Genomic DNA, 20,112 nt, shown 5'->3' on the forward strand with positions numbered 1-20,112 from the left:
TGGCGTCTATCTGCTCCAGCCTTATGCTGCAAATACTCCTCTATCTTGTCTTCAAAATCCAGCCCCAGTCCTTTGTGACAGCTTTGATCCCCCTCCTCTTCCTTCACCCCAGGCAAGGGACAGTTCTTAGATATAACCGGAGGTCTTCTAGAAAGCAGGGAGGAGGGCTAGCAAAGGGCCCTTTATCTTGTTTGTGCTTCTGGCTGACTTCTCAATGGTCTTGTTTTGAGACAGTTTTAAGCAGGGATCTAGAACGCAGGCATCTGATTTAAAATCTCTTACTAGTGATTACCCCAAAGTTTTTCCAAAGTGCACTTAAGCCAACTCTTGACTACCTGGAGAAGTCCTTTGGGAACTAGATCACAGAGGACTTGCCACAGCTGTTAATAAAATGATAGTCTGCTCTTGGTGATTTAGAGGGTCACTGAAGAGGTTTGCAGTTTGACTTGGGATAAGGTGGGACCTGCCTATCCAGCAGTGGGGACTGGACCACAGTGACCAGTAGGTTCCAGGAAGCGAGGGGCCCAGGCAGTGAGCAGCAGTGAGTGCCTAGTGCTCTGGGCCCCCCACCTGGCTCTACCCCAGCTGCTCAGGGGCTGGGCTGCTTTCCTGCATCCCTGGGTGAGACCCAGCAACCAGTGTTGCCCAACTAAACGCTATCCATCCGACACATGGATAACCTGCAAAGAGTTGTCACCTAACCATAGGGGCTATAATCATCCAATAAACAAAGCCAGGAGCAAAGCAACTTATCTTTGTAAAACTTGAATTCAACACTTGTCTATCCAACCTCCTTTCCTGGCCTTTGTTAATTTAATTCTGGATAAGGAAACATTATTTTTTAAAAAGCAACAGCATTTGTAAAAGTAATAGAAGGCCCTTACTTTTGTAACCCTGCTTATTCATCCATCTCTGTCACTTGAAGATACAGCGAGAAGGTGGCTGTCTACCAGCCAGAAAGAGGGTCCTCAGCAGAACCCGACCATGCTGGCACCCTGATCTTGGACTACAGGCCTCCAGGGCCTTGAGAAATACATTTCTGTTGTTTAAACCACCCAGTCTCTAGTATTGGGTTGGCCAGAAAGTTCATTCCGGTTTTTCTGCAAAATCTTATGTAAAACCCAAACGAACTTTTTGGCCAACCCAATAGTTTGCTATAGTGGCCCAAGCTAATACCAATTATTGATGCTTTTCTTCCCTCTGGTCCAGACAATGAGCTTCATGAAAGCAGTTTCTTGTGAGTGGTGCTGCTTAGTAACCATAGGACTTTGGCCTTCACAGGTAGGAGGAACACCCAAGTAATTTGTGAAATAACAAATGGACGTGTGTTCTGGCTCAGCTGTAGAGCTGAGGCTCTCAGCCTTGGCTACACATTACAGTCACCCAGGGATCCTGCAAACTCTTGATGTCCTGGCTACACCTGGACAAATGAGATCAGTTTCCAGGGATGAGGACCAGACATGCTAGCATTCAAAACCTCCCAGGTGTCTCTGAGGCACAGCCAGAATGAAACCCAGACCCCTAAAGCTAAACGGGTGAAGTACCGAGGTGAGGGGTCCCCACCTAAAACTAAAGACACCAAGTCCTCCCTCCTATTGCAGAGCTGAGTGGCCTGCTGTACGGGTACCAACAGGAGGAAGGTTGAGGAGCAGGGAAGGCGGTACATCGTTTCAACAAACCAAAACAAAATAAACAGCATCAAACTCGTAAGAGCACATTTTATTTGAGGCCAAGAAAAGTCTAGCTGAAAGGATTACAGTTCCAAGCAATCAAAATGTAAGTGTTAGAGGCACTATTTTGATCTTGTAAATTCGATTAAATTCGATTTAGAAAAGGGTATTTGGGTTGTGCTTTCCCCGGATGGACAAGAAGGGCAAGGAAAACTGAAGAAACTTCTAATCTACTGATTCTGCTCTTCGGACCCAACACCAAGCTGGCTGAGCCCTCGTTGGTTCGTCTGTAAGTCGCTGACCCACCGCTGAGGGACACAGGCCAAACTATACTACACACAATTCAAGTGAGGCAGGGAAAAGCAGGTCACCTGGGGAGGGGAAGGCGCCCACAGCTTCAAAACTCCTCGTGAAAGGGATAATCCTTGTGGGCGGCACAGCTATCAGGAGAAAACAGACACACATTAGCTTTTTGAGGAAGAGATTTTGACCATAACACACTTCAAAGTCAGAAATGGTGTCTCATTTAGGTAGAAATAGAGGCCTCAGAGGGCACGAGCCTCTTCTGAGACTGCAGATCCTGGGTCTGCCCTTGGGGTCGTGGCCCACCTTCCAGTCCTCTGCCAGGGGGCTCTCGTCCATCAGCACCTGTGTGATGGACACCACCCTCCCTGTGTGCCCAGCACTGTGCCTAGGGTGTGCAGGGCGGCAAGACACGATTCCTGCCGCCTGGTAACTCAGTCTAGTTGCAGGACCAGAGAGCACCTGTTGCCTTAAACAGGAAGAGGGTGATAATAATAACATAAGAGATGTTAACAGTCTGCACACGTGACACAGCAAGTGCTCCGAACACGTGGAAGAAGCCACTGTCACCTCCAAAACCTCCTGGTACCAGTGGGAGCTGAAGTGAGGCCAGGAGAGTGGTTGAGGATTTGCTACAGGAAACACAGGGAGAGGGGACAGGCTGGATGTCGAGCTGGGGGTGGACTGATGCAGGCGTACGTGTTGGCCAAGGTTCCCAGTCCCATCTGCAGGGCCAATGGCCTGTGTTGGGAATGGAATCGCAATAGCGTTGGGAAGTCTGGCTGGGCAGAGTGTGGAAGGCCCAGGGTGAACCCTGCTTGGGGCATACAACTCCTACTCAAATATTTAGGCCATTCAAAAGTTCCCCATGGCTTTTTTTTTTTTTTGGCATCCTATCAAACCTGAGAAATATAACACTGCCATTAGCCACAGGGGCTCAGTATAGCAATAGATGCCAAACTGTGGCAATGTGTATGTACGTATGTATGTGCACATATGGTTAGAAAAAGCTTCCTAGGTGACCTGGGGATGTTGCAGCCAGCCGCCCCCTCCCCGCTCCAATCCTAACCCATTAAACATCAGTGGCCACAGGATAATCTTACAGCTGTTTCTAGAACAGCACTGGGGAGTAGAAGGAGTCTATACATAAAGGGGCCGAACAGAAAACCCCTGTGGTTTGTCTGCCTTTCAATTCGCTGCGTCAGCAGCGGGAAGGGAAAAGGAAACTGAATGAACGATCAGCGATTCTCAAAGCAGAACACATGTAACTTGGCGACAGATTCACTTCTCTCTTCTCTCTCCCTCGCCCACTAGATCAAAAATGATTTTAATGTCTAAAGGGTAAGCACCATTAACGCAAACAGGGACATCAGAAAGGGCCAGTGGTAAACTCTGCTTGTGGCCTACTCCGAATCTCAGGCCATGGCGTGGCAGCAACACGCTCACGGGCATGTGCTTGACCGAAGCTCAGGAGAGTGTTATCGGCCAAGATGCAAACCTGGCGGACACCTGCCAGGGCAGTGGGAAGCCACCAGCGGTGCAAACCCAGAACTGGAGAGAGAGCAGAGGCTGGAAAGAGAGAGCTAGCACCCGAGCCGGCCTTAGGGAATGCTCAAATTTTGCTTAGAAGAGTAACTACTTGAGAAGAAGAGAAGAAACAGAGAAGTCGGACGATAAAAATCACGAGAGAGGAGGTTCTTAGTCTCCACTGTGAAGTGGGGAGATTCTTCTTGAAAGCAGAAAATGTGTTTTAAACTTTACGGAGTGAATGCAGTGGTGCAAAAACGAAAAGAGAAGAAACAACCTTCCTTGTCATCTCCCTCAGATTCCAAACTACAAGTCAGAGGGGATACAAGGAACCAGCACATATATAGCTGGAGGGGCCGAGTGATTCTCTCAGTCACATGGTTTAATCGCTGTCAGAGCTGGGATGATCACGAGCCCCAAGCACCATGGTCTTCCGACTAAAACCCTTTCATTAGTCATTAGAGGTAAAGAGTCACATGCAAATTTTTCCAAGAAGGCGGGGCACGAGCCACCTGGGATCATCTGGTTTCAGGTGTGCCACTAAAATTTGAAAATTAAAAGTCAATATATGTGGTTACTGCAGGTTAGGCCAACAGTGCACGGGAGCGGGAGAAGACATCTAGGGCAGAGCTCCCTGCATTTCCCGGGGGGCTGAGTGCGGCTCAGCTGACACAGCATAAATGTTTCCTGCTGTACACGGAGGAGAAGGCAAGTTAACAGGCAAGGTAACATGCACAAGTCAGAGCCGCTGCAATAGCAGGACCTGGACAGTAAGGCCTCCAGGAGTTATTCTTTCATCTGCAGCACCTGATACCCTCCTGGGGCTCTCCCAGGACTCACCTCACCAAGGCACAGACCCTCCAGTTCCTGTTGTAGCTGAGTAAGGTGGTCATTTCCGCACTGCTCAGTTCAAAGTCAAAGACCTAAAAAGAAAAAGAAAAAAAAAAAAAAACCAACCCTCCAGTAAGCTCTGTAAACAGCTATCAAACACAGAATAGGAAAGCATACAAGCAGCTCCAGGCAGGATCGCTGATGAGATGCTGCCTGGAGTGCAGAGGGGCAGGTAGACTAAACTCAGAGGAAGTTTCTTATGTGACTATTCAGAGAACGCACATGTTTTGTCTGGGTACTGTGTGAACAATGAAAACAGACCTTCCCTTCCAGAACCTCCGAACAAAATGATACTTTTTCTTCCATTTATTTCTTCCATTCATTTCAAAACCTCTGCCGAGCACTTCCACTGTGATAAGCACCAGGGGGAATACAGTGATGGGTAAGGAGTGTCTTTGCCTCAGTTTACAATGAAGCAAAGGACGAGGTAATTCAACAGCTATGCTACAGGGAATAATCAGCTGCACACTGCAGGAAAGATGCTCCACAAAGCATGCAGGGAATCCAGAGGAATCAGGAAGGAGTTCCAGCTGGGAAGCTGAAGGATGTGGTCAAAGGAGACGCCATTTGAGATGGGCCTACGAAGCCAGATAAGGTCTTGGCAGACAGAGAAGATGAGAAAGGCGTATCAGGTGGAGAACTTTGCCTACCCCAGGACCAGAGGAGGGCCCTCAGCTTGGATGATCACGGAATGTGCAGAAAGCAAGCCTGCTGCATACTCTGTGATCGCAACTGTGCAAAAATGTGCAAAGACGACACAGTAAGATGCAGAATAATTATGTTAGTACTAGAGATTAGTCATTTTATGATGTTTCTTTTCTAACACCTTGAAAAAATAAAATATGAAACCAAAAATCCATCTCTAGCAGGATATGTGTTTCTCGTGGTCACTCTTTTACCACTTACCTCCTCCACCCTCCCCAGGCCCCAGGGACCAGCAGCACGTGTTACACTGGCCAGTGGAACAGGCAAAAATCAGCTGCTTGCTATGGAAACAAGAGCTGCTAGGAACCAGGGTTCAGGGGAAGACAGAGGGGGTCCTGGCAGCGCTGCTCTGCTCAGTGACAGCAGAGGCTCACGGGCACAGGGACCCTCCTGGAGAGCTCTTCTCCCAGCCCAGCCCCCAACACTGGTATGAGAGGCAGGCAGGCAGGAGGTGCCAGGAGGTGCCAGGAGGTCTGCTCTGCTCTGGCAGGTGCTCGGAGAGAACACCTCACTGGCGCCCTGTAAGGTGTCTGCAGGCCACGGACTTATCGGCACAGCAGTGTTTGCTGAGTGCTTATGAAGGTACCAAGCATTGCATGAAGCCCTTCGGTGCATCTTTTTTAATCTTCATGACAACTCTTGAAATAGGTACTATTTTACAGATGGGGAAACTGAGGCACAGTAACGGAGCCCTGATGCAAACCCAGGCAGCATCACTCAAGAGCGACATTTCTCGGCAAATGACGAGTTCCCCGAGGAGCCTCAGCACAGGCGTGTGCATGCAGAGCGGGGGCCCGAGGCCCAGGGCCTGCCGGGCGTAGCACCGCCTCCCAGAGGAACCACTGTCCCTAGTCCACGGTGGGCTCCCTGCCACTCCAAGAGGAGACGGGGGAAGGGGGGCCCCCACACACGACAATCCAGAGGCCCTGTGAAGAGCTGGCCCCTCCTCCACTGAGGAGACCCTGGGCCGACCAGCCAGGATCTTACCTGGAAGTTCTCAGCAATGCGTTCAGGCGTCACAGACTTGGGGATCACGATCAAGTTCCTCTGCATGGGGAATCGGATCAGAACCTGTGAACAGAGGTGCCGAGTGCGTCCGTATACCAGGAGCTCTGCACTTTCATCTCACCTAATCTTACACACCCATCACCTGGAGAAAGAAACCCCAGAACTTCACAGCGAGGAGACCGAGGCTCAGAGGTGACGGGGTCATGCCCAGCAAGGGGGAGGGGAGGCGCTCAGGATCTGACCCCCGAGCCCCGCTCTCAGCCTCCTCGCCACGTGCTTCCGCATCTCGTGGGTATATTACTCCCCGTCTGGGAACTCGCTCTACCATCTGGGAGCGCTCAGCTGATCACGAGTGGCCTTCTGTGAGCACAGAGATGGGTGTTCCCAAACAGTGCTGAGTGCTGACCCTCGGGCCAGCCCTCGGAGGTAGAAGGTCAGGTCCGATGATCCCCAGACCACACGCAGTCTTCTAAGTCCCCTTCTACCACACACTCCAGGACCCCAGCCACACGTCCAGGGAGCGCGTGACAGGGCTCGGTCACTCTCCCCCCTCTGGCTAATGGGAACCACCACCACAAATGCAGGAAGTTCTGGGAACAGTCATGAGCGCCTGGAAATGGCTGTACCTGGGCTGTGGTTTTATTGTGTTTGTCTGCAATCGCTTTGATCCTGGGATCCTCCAGTAGGGAAGGGTCCTCGGGCTTGGCCCTAGAGACAGAAACACGGTCTGCGTGAGCAACCATCATCGCCACCACTCCAGGCAGCCGGCAACCCTAACCCTAACCCTCATCGACCTTGGAGGGCAGCCCGCCTGTCTTCTGATTCAGAGCTCAGTTACAAACTCCCAACCCGTTGGAAAAAGAGTAGGCATCTTGCTTACTGGAAACACCAACCAGGAAGCCCAACAGGAGGCTCCTGGGGAGGTCTGCCCATCAGCCCCAGAAGCATTTTCCTTGATGCTGGATTTTTCTCTGTAGCCACTGCTAATCGTCACTAGCTGACAAGAGAACACGATCCCATGGAAACTCACCAGGGCCTGTCGGGAGAGCCAAGGGGACTGTAGGCAGTCACTACAATGCCTTTGGACTGGCAGTACTGGATTAACTTCTCCTGAGTGAGGTACGGGTGGCACTCGACCTGCAGATGCAAACAGGAGGGCTGATGGTGCCACTGTGGGCACGGGCCACGGGACATACAGGAAGTCTCCCCATGCTAAGCCCTCCCCTCCCCAGACATAAAGTTATATGTAACCCATGTCCCAACTCCTAGATAAGCTGTAACAACTGTCTCTGTTTCCCAGCAACTGTCCTTGACATTAACGATAATAATCTTGTTACTGCCGCCATGGGCCCTGAGGGTTTTTCTGGCTTTGGCCATTGATCAACTGGGACAGGTCTGAGGATCTCAATGTCTGCACACATCTCATCTCAAGACCCCGCGTCTTCACAAGGCAGGCTCAAACCCTTTCTCTCCTGCAAGTTTCACTCCCAGATGTGTCACTATCTTTCTGAGCCATAAATCAGGACTCTGCCAGCGTCCAGGGACCTGCCTCCCGGCTGCTCCCCAGGTGACACGGACAGAAAGTAACTGCCAGGATCACATGGTAACAAACACGCACAGTGGCTTCCCTGCCGGATGTTACCTGGTTAACCGCCGGCTTATATTTTAAGCCAGGTTTGTTTAAGATCTTCTCCACCTGGAGATGGTTGAAGTTGGAGACTCCAATAGCTTTCACCAGCCCTTCGTCCACCAGCTCTTCCATGGCCTAGAGACCAAAGAGGGCGTGCTTGCTGCTGACATTTGCCCAAAAGGACAAGGACCAGAAGCACCTCTCTCACCAGTCAACTTAACAGGTCCTGCCCTATTCGGTAACAACAAATTAGATCTTTGGGAAGACACGAGGCACCAAGACAAAAGCCAGGTTGGCTTTAATGAGACAAAAAGCAAAACACAGTAAGAGAGTAACAATTACAGCGAAAGAAACGGCAGACCCGAGTATTCACACCTGGGAGCTGGCAAGGAAGTGGGAGCCAAGCCAGGGGCTGCCTTACCGTCCAGGTGTCCAGAAAATCGTTGTCACTGGGAACCACGTTGCCATCCCCATCCAATGGGAAAAAGTCCTTCCCAGGCTGTGGTAACAATGAAAAACAATCAGTAACAGACCTGCATAGATCTGCTGGGGGAGCTGCATCTTTGAAAGCAAAGTTCTAAAACAATTATTCTAAGCTACAATAGCTGGCTATGGTTTTAGAGGATAATCAAGAGCGAATCCGTGTCAGTGTGGAAAAGAAATGGCAGACAACTCCTGAAGCCCCCAGACCCTCTTTCTATCAAATGGGTTGGTGCTGACCACCAGGTGGAGATGGACAATTCTTGGTCAGTGAGATGAACCCTGCCGTGGATGGCAGTGTGTGGATGGGCAGGGAGGTCCCAGGATCAGGATTCACAGGGCCCATGTCCTGGCTGGATCCAAACCTACAAAACGACCACCTCACCGAGCCTTGCCAGCTTACTGTGAAAAACAAAGGATGAAAGTAAGGCCCCGATATACCACAGTGCAATCAAATAGAGTCATAGGGTAAAAACCTGCATGCTTTCAAGCTGGTTGACAAAGCAGAAAACTGAGCCCTGTGGCTAGAAAGGAGGCAAAGGACATAATAACTAGCCCCGTGGCTAGAAAGGAGGCAAAGGACATAATAACTCTAGAGTTTTTTGTGAAGAGGCAGGCTGCCGAGGTTTACCCAGCTTTTGCAGGGTGGGGCGTGTGTGGAATGTAGAAACACACAAACATGTACAGGGTGTGAATGGGTATGTGTGTAGGTGCCTGAGACAGGGGGGAGGGGCGGTCACTGATGACATCTTATGGCCATGGGCAGGAGTGTCACCTGAGCCACATTCACTGTCACAAAGTTTCAAGTTATAGAATCACCAAAGAACAAAGAGCAGCACTCTTCAAACTCTGAAACGTGCATGTGAGTCACCTGAGGTTCAGATTCAGAGGGCCTGGATGGGGCCTGAGACTGACTTCTAACAAGCTCCCAGGTGATGCCATTGCTGCTGGTCCAGGGACCATACCTTGAGCAGAGCAGCAAGGACACACACAGACTGTGTACCTGCTCACGACCTGCTAACAAGAGAGGGTGATGCCACAGGCTACACCTGAGCCCCGGGTACCTACCTTGAAGCCAGTGGGCCAGTGAATAAGGTAGAGGTCCAGGTAGTCCAGCTTCAGGTCGCTGAGCGTCTTCTGGCAGGCGCCTTTCACCAGGTCCTTCTCATGGAATGTGCACCACAGCTGAAGCCAGCAACAGAACATGTCTTACCCTGCGTGCCGGGAGCCAGACAGCTCGGGGACAGAGGACTTGCTTTCCTTTCCCCACAACCCACCCACTTCACTGTGACGATATAAACAGCAGGGAGGGAGATTCCATTTCACACGTGGATCCTAACTCTTCCAAAGGAAGGGAGGATGATCAGATCAAGGAAACCTTTCACAAGGACCAAACTGAAGGCACCAAATAGAATGGACAGGTCAGCAAGCCAGCCCCAGGCTCTAAACATGAGCTCTCTGGCCTACTCTCCCACAGGCTGGTCTTCGTGGAGCCAGCCTCACCCTCCCACCTGGTGTCCTCTGGGCACCACCAGCCTCTGGGTAAAAGACAGTGGCCAGCGGCGGAAATCAGTCTGCAGATGGGAACCAAGTACCGTCCTCAAAGATAACTCCCTGGAAAGGGGGCGCCAACCCACAGCTTTGGCTGCATCAGCAAGGGGCTCCAACCAATGGGTCCGGGTGGAATGACCATCCAACAGACAGGTGACCACAGACGGGTGAGCCCTAGAGCCCTCATGGCCTTGAGTCAACACACTTCCCCTGGAAGAACTGCCTGCCGGGTGATAACCGTAGCTGCATTAGCAGGCCCCAGAGCGTGGTCGTGGCCCCTAAGCTAATGCTGCCCCTGGATGAATGTGGACAAGAACCCTCCCCCAGGCTCCCCTGCAGAGCGGGGTACCTTGCTCACGATGAAGAGGTCCTCACGCTTCACCGCCTGTTCCTGGAGCTTCTCCTGGATGGCCAACCCCACCTCGTTCTCGTTCTGGTACACGTGGGCACAGTCAATGTGACGGTATCCAAGGTCAATCGCTACCTTCACAGCCTCTGTCACTTTGCCTGGAGGGGACTGAAAGAAACAGGAAATGGGGATAAAACCAAAAATGAAACAAAACACACAGTGTGCACACAACCCAGAAGCAAGGGCGGCAGGAACCCACGGCTCCTCAGGGGCTCCTGTTTCTTTTAAGGCTAGCAAAGGCAGGCCACGGTAAGTGTCTGAACATCCTGAGGTGAGATGCAATGTTGCTTCATTTTAGGAAAATCTGACAACCACTTACTAGCAGCACAGATCACCTTAATTAGATGGGCCAAAGCCTCTCGCTTCCTCGTTTCTTCAGAACCCGTTGACAGTATAAAAAAATCCCCCAATCTCTGAATTTATTAGGTTCCCAAGACAATAAGGGATACCATTTCCTTCAAACAGCTCAAAATATTTCAAAAGCGCTGTAAATATTCACTCCAATTCCCGTTTGCTTCCCAAGTTCCATGAGTGAATGCCTATGATTTATTTTCTCCTTCCACTCATGGATTCTGGTATTGGCCATCATTTGTTTTTAAGCAGTTTTGAGTGTATCAAAGTCAGGAACATTACTGGTGCAGATTCAAAGGCCTGTGCTCCAATCTCACTGCGTAAGAATCTGCTTTAAGAGGTGGAGGTGGGAGGTGGGCCCTCAGAGGTATTAGTGGACAGAAATGAGTTGACAGGAGGGGGAAATGGGAGCCGTGGAAGACCACCATGTGGTTTGTGGTCAGAGCGGCAGAAAGACTGAACGCCGCGCCTGCCCTGACCATCTGCGCGTCTGAGTGAGCAGGACAGGCGCGGGGAGCGCCCCCAGCACCCAGTCTGACCGCACAGACACTCATCTCCGCGATGCTCCTCTCAGACCAGAAAGGTGGAAAGCAAACGCGTGTGCATCAGACGGTTGCGTGCATACAGCGCATTCCTCTGGAGAGCTGGGGTAGAAAAGAATGACCAGGAAAACTCCCCAGGGCCATGAGCAGCTGCAGACATCTGCTGTTTTGACATCGGCTGTTGTGAACAGGCCAGGGCAGAGGAGCGGGGGACCTTCGCCCAGCTCTCTGGCCACCACGAGGGAGTAGGGGGCGTGGATAGGCGATGCTGACCTCAGGTATGAGATCAGAAAACGTCTTCAGACAATCAGGCAACCTCCTAGTTCCCTGGAGGACCCAAGAAGCTACACCTGCAGCCTCCCCCGACCCTGTTAAAGGAACGGAGCAGGGAAACCTTGGCATAACCAGAAGGGAGTAAGTACCACGGCCTCCTTGTGGCGTCCTGGGCACAGCTGCTGAGAGCGGAGCACACCCCTCCCCAGGAAAGAGAACAGGTAAGGAGACCCAGCGGGGGAACTGGCTGCCGGCGCGCGTCAACTCTCTTCAGGCTTGACGGCTCCCTGACTGGATTTCTCTGCGGGCCTGTACTGTGCCAGTCCAGCACCTCACAGCCCCCAACCCTGGGCAGAGGGGCAGGAACCTTTCCCAGGCCCAGCCCAGCCACACGCTGCATCTGCCACAGCGACTGGCACAGGGCCAGAGACATGACCCCAGCCAGGCCCATGAGAATCAATCTTTGGACTTCAGCTGATGCTACCAAGACAAGACTTCCTTCTGCTGGGGTCCTGGTGCTGGAAGCATGTGAGCCAGGAGCTGCTAGAGGAAAGTGGGGTTGAGGGAGAGATGAGGGTTGGTGAGAGACGGCGCCTGGGCACATCTTTTATAGCCTTGAATCTGGTACACCTGACATCATTTTGTAAATCAATGAATCCCCACCCGGACACATTTTTTTTTCCTGCTTAAGATAAATTGGTTATTCAGTTCCTTGGAACCAGAAGAGTTCAGAGTAGGATAATCAAGGCTGCTGAACAACTGACAAAAAAACTGAAAAACACGTTCTTGTGATGTTTTCATAGAGAAGCAAAGGACAGAAATGACCTTCAAGAGGTCACGAACAAGCTACAGCTCCCTGACCCTTCCCTGGACAGAGGGCTGATTAGCGAGAGAAGCACGTGCCGAGAAGCTAAGCCCAAACTGCTTTCAAAGGGTAAAGCAAAGCAGAAGCGAGGACTGTCATGCATTTTACAAATTGAATTTGTACAAGCTGTGGCAATTCATAAAAAGACTCTTGCGAACGGGTGCTACATGCCGGACTCCCCTTTTCAGAGACGCCTTTGCAGCAGTGGGGACTAAGGCTGCCTGCGGCCACCGGCTGTGTGCAGCCGGGAACCAATGGCTCTCGCGACAGGGATGCCGGTTGCTAGAAGGCTTGTGCCAGGGCAGATATGTCACAAAATGGAACCTGCCCCGTGCGGTGTTTAGCCCACAATGGCTCAAACTGAAAATAACCACAGCTGCCATTTGTTATGGGTCAATTTTCACTAGTTTTAAACGTACTATTGAATTGAATCTTCACCACCACCCTGGTAGATACTGTTATCTCTGTGGATGAGGGAACTAAGGTGCAGAGAGGTTACGAAACTGGCCATGATGGTGCAGTAAGATGTCAGGATTCAAGCCCTGGCACGAGGACCTGAGAGCCAGCCTCTGCTGAGAGGTCTGTGTACTCTGGGGTGGACCCCAACGGGCTGTGAGACACTGGTCAGGGAGAGGACAAGTCTCCTGGGCTTGGAAAATCATCCTCTGAGATGAAAATATACCAGAATCCACAAACTATGTTCAATGCTATCTCAATCAAGAGCCCTTCCCACAGAGACTAAACTAACTTCCCTCATCACTTTAAGATACGGTAAAAAATGACTCAATAAACTTGGGAATGCTAACATACAATTACACCATCTCCCCGTCCCATGTCCACATTGAAAACTGCCCATGGAAGGCAGGGGTCCAGACTGAGACTTTGAAAAGAAAATAAATCGTAAAGATCTGTTTCCATACATCTAATAAGAAATCTGCAGAAAACCAGCAGAGGAAACACCCAAGTTATAAATAACCAAATTATACAAATCCTTTAAATTTACTTAAAAATAATAATAATACAAATACAATAATACAAATCCTACAGACAAAATCATGTTTGAAATTCATTTCTGCCACTAATCTGCCCTGTGACTTGGCCACATGCACCTATTCCCATCCCCCTCAGACCTTACAGCTCCAAAGCTCTAGCTTGGGCAGCAACCTGATGATGTTCTGGGCTGATGGCACCAAGTGACAGTGGTGACAAGTCTCTGCCCCTGAGGCCCCCTTCAGCTTCACAAACTGGGCCTATTTTTTTTTTTCATATAGCACTCCCAGGAAAACTATCACTCTCTCTCTCTCTCACCCTTTAAAAACCTAATCATCTTCCACTTTGCTTGTAGCCCATGCACGTTACTTTAAGATAACATCCCTCCCTCTATTCCCTCTGCAAGTCAAAAACAAAAAACAACAACAAAAACACCACAGATCCAAAGGAGAAAGGTTATAAAACAATGTCATTGGTAAAAACAAAGTAGCTCAGAGATTGAATCCTCTGCAGTTTTAACATGGGGATTTCTGGGAGGAGAGAACTGTGTCCTTTCTGACTTTTTTTTTTTGAAATTTTCTCTAGTTAGCAGGTATCATTTTTGTAATAAAGGAGGTGGGTAGGGAACAAAGAAAACTTCACTTTGGGGAAGAAAAACCATCCTGGGTAAGAAGTATGAGAACAGTGTGCCAATGGTAACCCTGGAGCAAGAAAACAGGTAACCATAACTTTTTAATTTATTTATTTGTTTTTTTATTTTTGGTTGCGTTGGGTCTTTGTTGCGATGCATGGGCTTCTCACTGCGGTGGCTTCTCTTGTTGCAGAGCACAGGCTCTAGGCACGTGGGCTCAGTAGTTGTGGCTCACGGGCTCTAGAGCACAGGCTCAGTAGTTGTGGCACACGGACTTAGTTGCTCCACGGTATGTGGGATCTTCCCGGACCAGGGCTCAAACCTGTGTCCCCTGCATTGGCAGGCGGATTCTTAACCACTGAGCCACCAGGGAAGTCCCCCAACCATAACTTTTGATGTGAACTTAGATTAATAAAGAAATAGTGCATCAACCTCTAAGGCCTTGAAAACTAACATATTCCGGAAAAGCTGTCACTGAAAAACACTGTTTAACCTCTTCTGATTAAACCAGCTTTTCTTCAGAGAAACTCAACCTGCATTTAAGAGAAACTAAGCTTATTTCTTATTATTGGTTTTGTTTAAATACTAGTGATGTCACAATATAATTTCCTGTTTTTCATTGTAAATATAAAGCATTTTAACTAGATGCATGTTAAACAGACATCTGTGACCTAATTTCTCAAAATGTATTCCAGGTTCCAACTAATTTACTTAGAATCTTCTGGAAGAGGAGTTGGCAAACTTTTTCTGAAAGTGGCCAGACAGAAAAGATTTTAGGCCTTGTGGGCCAAATGGTCTGTCATAACCGCTCAACTCTGCTGCTGGAGCAGCACAAAAGCAGTCATGAACAATATGTAAAGGAATGAGATGTGTTCTAATAAAACTTTATTTACAAAAACAGGCTGTGGCCTGCAGTTTACCAGCCCCTGAGCTGCTGGAAGAGCATACAAAGAAATGCGAATTAGGCAACAGTCCCAGCCTTGATGTGTCCTAACTCCTATTCACAAATAACATTCTGGCTTCCAATTCAGCCCCTCAATAATAAAGACGTGTTCTGATATTGAACGCAGATATTCTGGGGACTAAAACGGCTTTAGCCCCTGCTTTAATTTAATCAGTTGACAATACAGTCCCGATCAACTTGGGGTAAACCTGAGTGAGCTGGGCCTGCTCGCCTGCCTGTGCTTACACACAACGTTCCCACTCCGCACAGCTGGGAGACCTGGATCTGGCAGTTTTGTATCAACAAGGCTTAAAATCTGCCACACTCATAAGACTCCAACAACATAAGCATCTGGCAGAACCCTGAGAATGGCAACAATGTGCAATTTTTCACGTCAACAGAGACGCTTTTCATTGTTTGATGCAGAGAAGCCAACCTCACTTGGCTTATCGTGTTCAACTATGTCCAAATTTATTTTACAGTTTAATAATGTAAACCACAATTTCCAATGATAAAGAGCATTCTGCTGAAGAATCTTTTTCATTGCCTTATCACAGGAAAACAGTCAATTCTGGCTATGGTTTTTACACCAAAGCTCCTAACTCGGTTTGGCAACAAACACAGACCAACTTATGAAACCAAGATTAACTTCCTCCCACTCAATGTGAATCAATCTGTCCTGAATTCCAAGACACCACTGTCTCCACTTGCTTGAGATGGGGATGGACCAGGAATGGCCCTGGGCAGGCAGGTCTTATTTAAGTATCTTTGACCTTGAAGAGCTCCAGGTGTAGGCCTGCAGGGACATGAGGCTGGTGAACAGAAAAACAAGCTACTGTTTTAGCTGTAGTGCCAGCACCTCTGCCCTCTTCCCTCTCCCCCAGGCTGGGATCTCAGCCCATCATGAGCTTGCCTTGAGTTCTTTCTCAGCATTTTCTCCTATTCTTTTTTTTTTTTTTTTTTTTTTTTCTTCAGTACGCGGGCCTCTCACTGTTGTGGCCTCTCCCGTTGCGGAGCACAGGCTCCGGACGCGCAGGCTCAGCGGCCGTGGCTCACGGACCCAGCCGCTCCACGGCATATGGGATCTTCCCGGACCGGGGCACGAACCCGTGTCCCCTGCATCGGCAGGCGGACTCTCAACCACTGCGCCACCAGGGAAGCCCTCTCCTATTCTTAAAGGAAGTGATATCACCCTCAAAGAGGCAAAAACTGGTTTATCGGCTGCAAAAAAAAAAAAATCTTAGCTTTTAAAATGGTTTGTGGCCCGCCAAAGAGCCACTGGACACAGACATATGTACAGTCTATCTGTGATGTTGAACTTTACTGGGGGGGGGGGGGTGGCTAGAAATTAGGGGAAAATGTCTCAAAGGCTCCTGGGTGCGGGCAGATACAGAGATAATGGAAAAGAGATGGAGAAACTCTACCTCCGTTCCTAGGTTTCGAGTATGTGGGTGAGTTACAACGGCCATTTACCATCAACTTTTCAGCTAGGGCCAAACATTTATTAGCAACGGGACACTGGTCAGCATCAGAAGTAATCTCTGTTTTAGTCGCTTCCTGGCAATACAATGCTCATGGCTTATATACCGTCCATTGGGGACGTCAAGCTTGCCAAGGGAAACTGCCTCTAAGCCACATGGGCTCTGAGGCAGAAATGCTCTCCCATCGGCCTGAAACCTTCAGCTCCAAAGAGAGAACGGAGAGTGTGAGGACCTTCAAAGGAACAGTGATTGGAGACTCCCAGAGCCCCGCCAGGAGTCTGAAGGATACAACACAGCCACCGTCACATGGAAGATCCACAGGAACGAGGTGCTGCACCCACTCCCAGAGCCTCCCCCAGTTCTCACAAAGATAAGCAAACGGTATTTAGGTAACCCCATTTTTGTCCAGCATCTGTGAAGGAATATACACACACGCACAGGGGAAAGGTATTAAAACACTATTCATATACTTTTTTTACTTGAAAAAAAAAGGAAATCTACTCCAAGCCCATATTTATACCATTTCATTGTCACCTCCCCTACGCCTCTACACAATTCCATACATCATCTCCTCGCCGCCCCCAAAATCTAGTTATCTTACTTCTTCGTATTAATTCAACACATATCTTTAGAATACATACAATTTACCAGGCACCTTGAGCAGTGCTGTAAATAGTTGTGACCAAGGTAGACGCTACCCTTGCCTTCAATGAACTTAGGCTGCTGGAATGACTGATCTAAATGTACAGATTTTACAGAGCTATCTTAACTAAATATACAGCTTTGGGGTTGGTGGGGGGAGTGTTAAGTGCTCAAGCAAATGATTTAAAACCCGCTTTTATCAACTTTTACTCCTTATTTACCCCAGCCTAGTAATTTTGAAATGATGAACCTAAGGTCAGGACCATAATTTCTGAAACCGTGAGCTTAGAATAAAAATATTGGAATGCATCCCACTCAGTAAGGTTTAAGTATTGTTTTGTGGAACTTTTGTTCCAGTTACATGTGATGGTGGTTCACCATCGTAAAAACTGTAATTTGCCATTGCCAACAAAGTGTCTGTTCACATCCATTCCAAGAGAATAACCTGTGACAAATGCAATTTAACTTGGTACAATGGTCATAAGTCAATTACACCCTTAGAGCCACCACTGGGCTTTTGGAAGGAAACACAAGTCACATATACTCTGGTCACTTTGGCCAAGAAACACTTTCTGTGTGAGACAGCTCTACGACGCTGTATTCACCCTTATATTTACAAATTTTCAACTGCAGGTTTTTCGGGTTGAGGTAAGCACCATACGCCTGCTCTATTTCAAACCATTCCACGGCGTCCTCAATCCATGCAGTGTTTTCTTTTCCTTGTCTGTGTGTAAATAACCAATGCCCAATCCTATATTCAAAGTTCCAAGGAAAACCCAGGTCACAGCTGTGCAATGTAATATACAATACCCGAAGCTAACTTATAAGCGGCTTAAAATTATTGGGTTTTCCCTCGGCGCCCATAATACCACCCCTCTGTGCTCTCTAATTTTCAGATACTCAGATTACCCTTTTTACTCCTAACCGTTTCTTGGGGACTCTGTGAAGAGATTTCAGTGGTACCGAGGTCTCCGAAGACAGTTTTACTACTGATGGCAGCTCGCAGTTTTGCACGAGCGGGAACCTCCCGGCCCAGATTTTCCGCCCAGCACACTACACCCCTAGGGGCACGCCCGGCTCCGGGGAGCTCAGTGGCTCGCGTCTGGGGACATGTAAATAGACGGGTCCTGGGCAAACTCGTGCCGCCTAATTGAATCACCTGCAGTCTCCCGAGCTTACCTTGGGACGCTTATTCCTGAGGGAGCAAAACCGGAAACGATTAAGGACAAACTATTTCGAAGAAAGACAAAGGAGCGGGCGTAAGAGGTGCCGTTGAGCGAGGGACGCCGGAGCCCAAGGCTCTTTCCCCTCCATCTCTCAGGCCCCGCCCCCGACCTCCATCCTCAGGGCCACAGCGGCGGGACACGGGAAGCCCCCTTCGTTCGGCGCCCCGTTAGTGACTTTCCAGCTGGGGTCGGATTCAAAGTGCGGCCCGCGGGTCCCAAGCACCAGGGGTTACAGGGTCGGCCGCCCGTGAGGCGTTCTCAAGCCCCCCACGCAAGGCCCCTGGGCCGAAACCGCAGGCCAGCGCCCTGCCCGCCTCGGCGTCCAGGTTCCCGCGCTGCAGGCCGGATCCCGCCGGGGGCCCGGCTAGCCCGAGCGTGGCTCCTCCCAGGCGGGGCGTCCGCGGCGGGGTCGCTCAGGGTCACTGTAGGTCTCTCCCCGCCCCAGGCCGCGCCGAGCCTGAAGCGAGCCCCGGACTGCGCTCCTCAGGGCACCTACCTTCCAGGTGCCCAGCCCCAAGATGGGCATCTTTGCGCCGGTGTAGAGCACGAGGTGGTTGGCCATGACTGCTGAGCTCCGCTGACTCCGATCAGAGGACCGTGCAGTGCAGGTTGTAGCGCGGTCCTTTATATAGCCGGTGAGGCCCGATGAAGCGGCGGGTATGATAGGCGCCCGGCTACGCAAGGCGGCTTCTGATTGGCCCGCCCGCCAATCAGGACGCAGCGCCTCTGTTAGCCCGGGGTGGGGTGGCTCTGCGGGGAAGCTCCTCCTGCTAGGTCCTAGCGGGACCGGATTCTTTTCTAGCCGGTGGTTCGCCCACGCCCCACGCGGCGCAGCTGGCTCAGCCAACTGCTGTGGAGCGTGGAGACGCGAATGTTTTAGCAAAAGTAACAGACTTCTCGTAAATAAGTAGCCTGGGAAGGGGTTTTTCATTTTTTAAAAGAGCGCATATGGGTACATTTGTCTATTGTTCAAGACCAGTATCGTGCTCTTTGGGAATTTGACCGAAGCCGGGTCTTTAATGTGTAGGAACACACAGACTGCTGCTGTAGTTTAGCACACTTCGCTCTTAGAAAGGTGCACGCCAGAGAAGTGGCTTGCAATCTTGCTGCAAAACATCACCTGGAGATTAGGGTTTGTCCAGCCTGTATGTAGCCTCCTAGGGCTAACTTCACACTCCACCCTAGATGTGAGCTGTGTCTGTACACACTGAGTGTGGTTCAGCAAGCCTTCCTCCAAAAGCCAGCATCTCTTGAGGTTAGAAATCCCTGATGAGCTTAATCCAGAACACAGAGAGGACATTCAGTCTTTGGTAAGTATGACTCCATCAAAGCAGCACATTTCATACATGGTAACTTAGCGAAGCTCTAGATGAATAAGGCAGAAACCCACAAAAGAAAAGTTAACTTTAATATTGTAGCTTCAAAATATTCCGAATTAGGAGGTGCTAGATAATAAATTAATCGGCCTTAACTGGCAGGTAGGAAAACACATTAGTTTCCAAGAAAACCATAGGAAAGTTGCTGGAAGAGCTTTGTAGAGAATTTTGGATTCTTTCCAACAACGCTTCTCCATGATGCTGCACCCTACCTCAAATTTGATCTTTCTGCTCCAACTCCCTTTAATATTTCCCCTAATTATGCAAGATTGGGAACTACCTCTGCCCGGTAATGACTCAGGAACCAGACCTCTCTAAACTCCATTCTGGTGATTTTCCGTTTAGTGACTTCTAAAAAGTGCCCCCCTCGGAAAAATTTATACAAAACAGACTAGCCCAGAGATTTTTTCCTTTAGACTATTATAAAAACTGTTGTTAGTAGGCAAATTCTGATACTATTTGTCCCCCCAATAATAGAATTTTAATTTGAGCCTACCGCTGGGAATTTGGTTTGTGGTAAAACAGCAGTAGCCTACCACACTGCATTCATAAGATCTTTGTTGGCATAGAGGTTGCTGTCCAAAGTCACCCTGAGTGACCACACAGAGGGGTTATCTG

At 49.6% G+C, this 20,112-nt stretch overlaps 1 protein-coding gene across 1 annotated transcript; it reads right to left on the bottom strand.

Moving 5' to 3' along the window:
- Positions 1–1,691: 1,691 nt before the first annotated feature.
- Positions 1,692–18,705, bottom strand: AKR1B1 (aldo-keto reductase family 1 member B). Its single transcript, XM_079711165.1, has 10 exons — positions 18,615–18,705; positions 10,115–10,282; positions 9,283–9,399; positions 8,156–8,233; positions 7,747–7,869; positions 7,135–7,241; positions 6,731–6,812; positions 6,084–6,167; positions 4,341–4,423; positions 1,692–2,110 (listed from the first exon to the last, which is right to left on the bottom strand). Exons 1-10 carry the CDS (start codon positions 18,678–18,680, stop codon positions 2,068–2,070), a joined length of 951 nt encoding a protein of 316 aa, XP_079567291.1. The 5' UTR covers positions 18,681–18,705; the 3' UTR covers positions 1,692–2,067.
- Positions 18,706–20,112: the final 1,407 nt, after the last annotated feature.

This window comes from Hyperoodon ampullatus (assembly GCF_949752795.1).
Source record: "Hyperoodon ampullatus genome assembly, chromosome: 9".
In the NCBI taxonomy this organism is placed as follows: Eukaryota; Metazoa; Chordata; class Mammalia; order Artiodactyla; family Ziphiidae; genus Hyperoodon; species Hyperoodon ampullatus.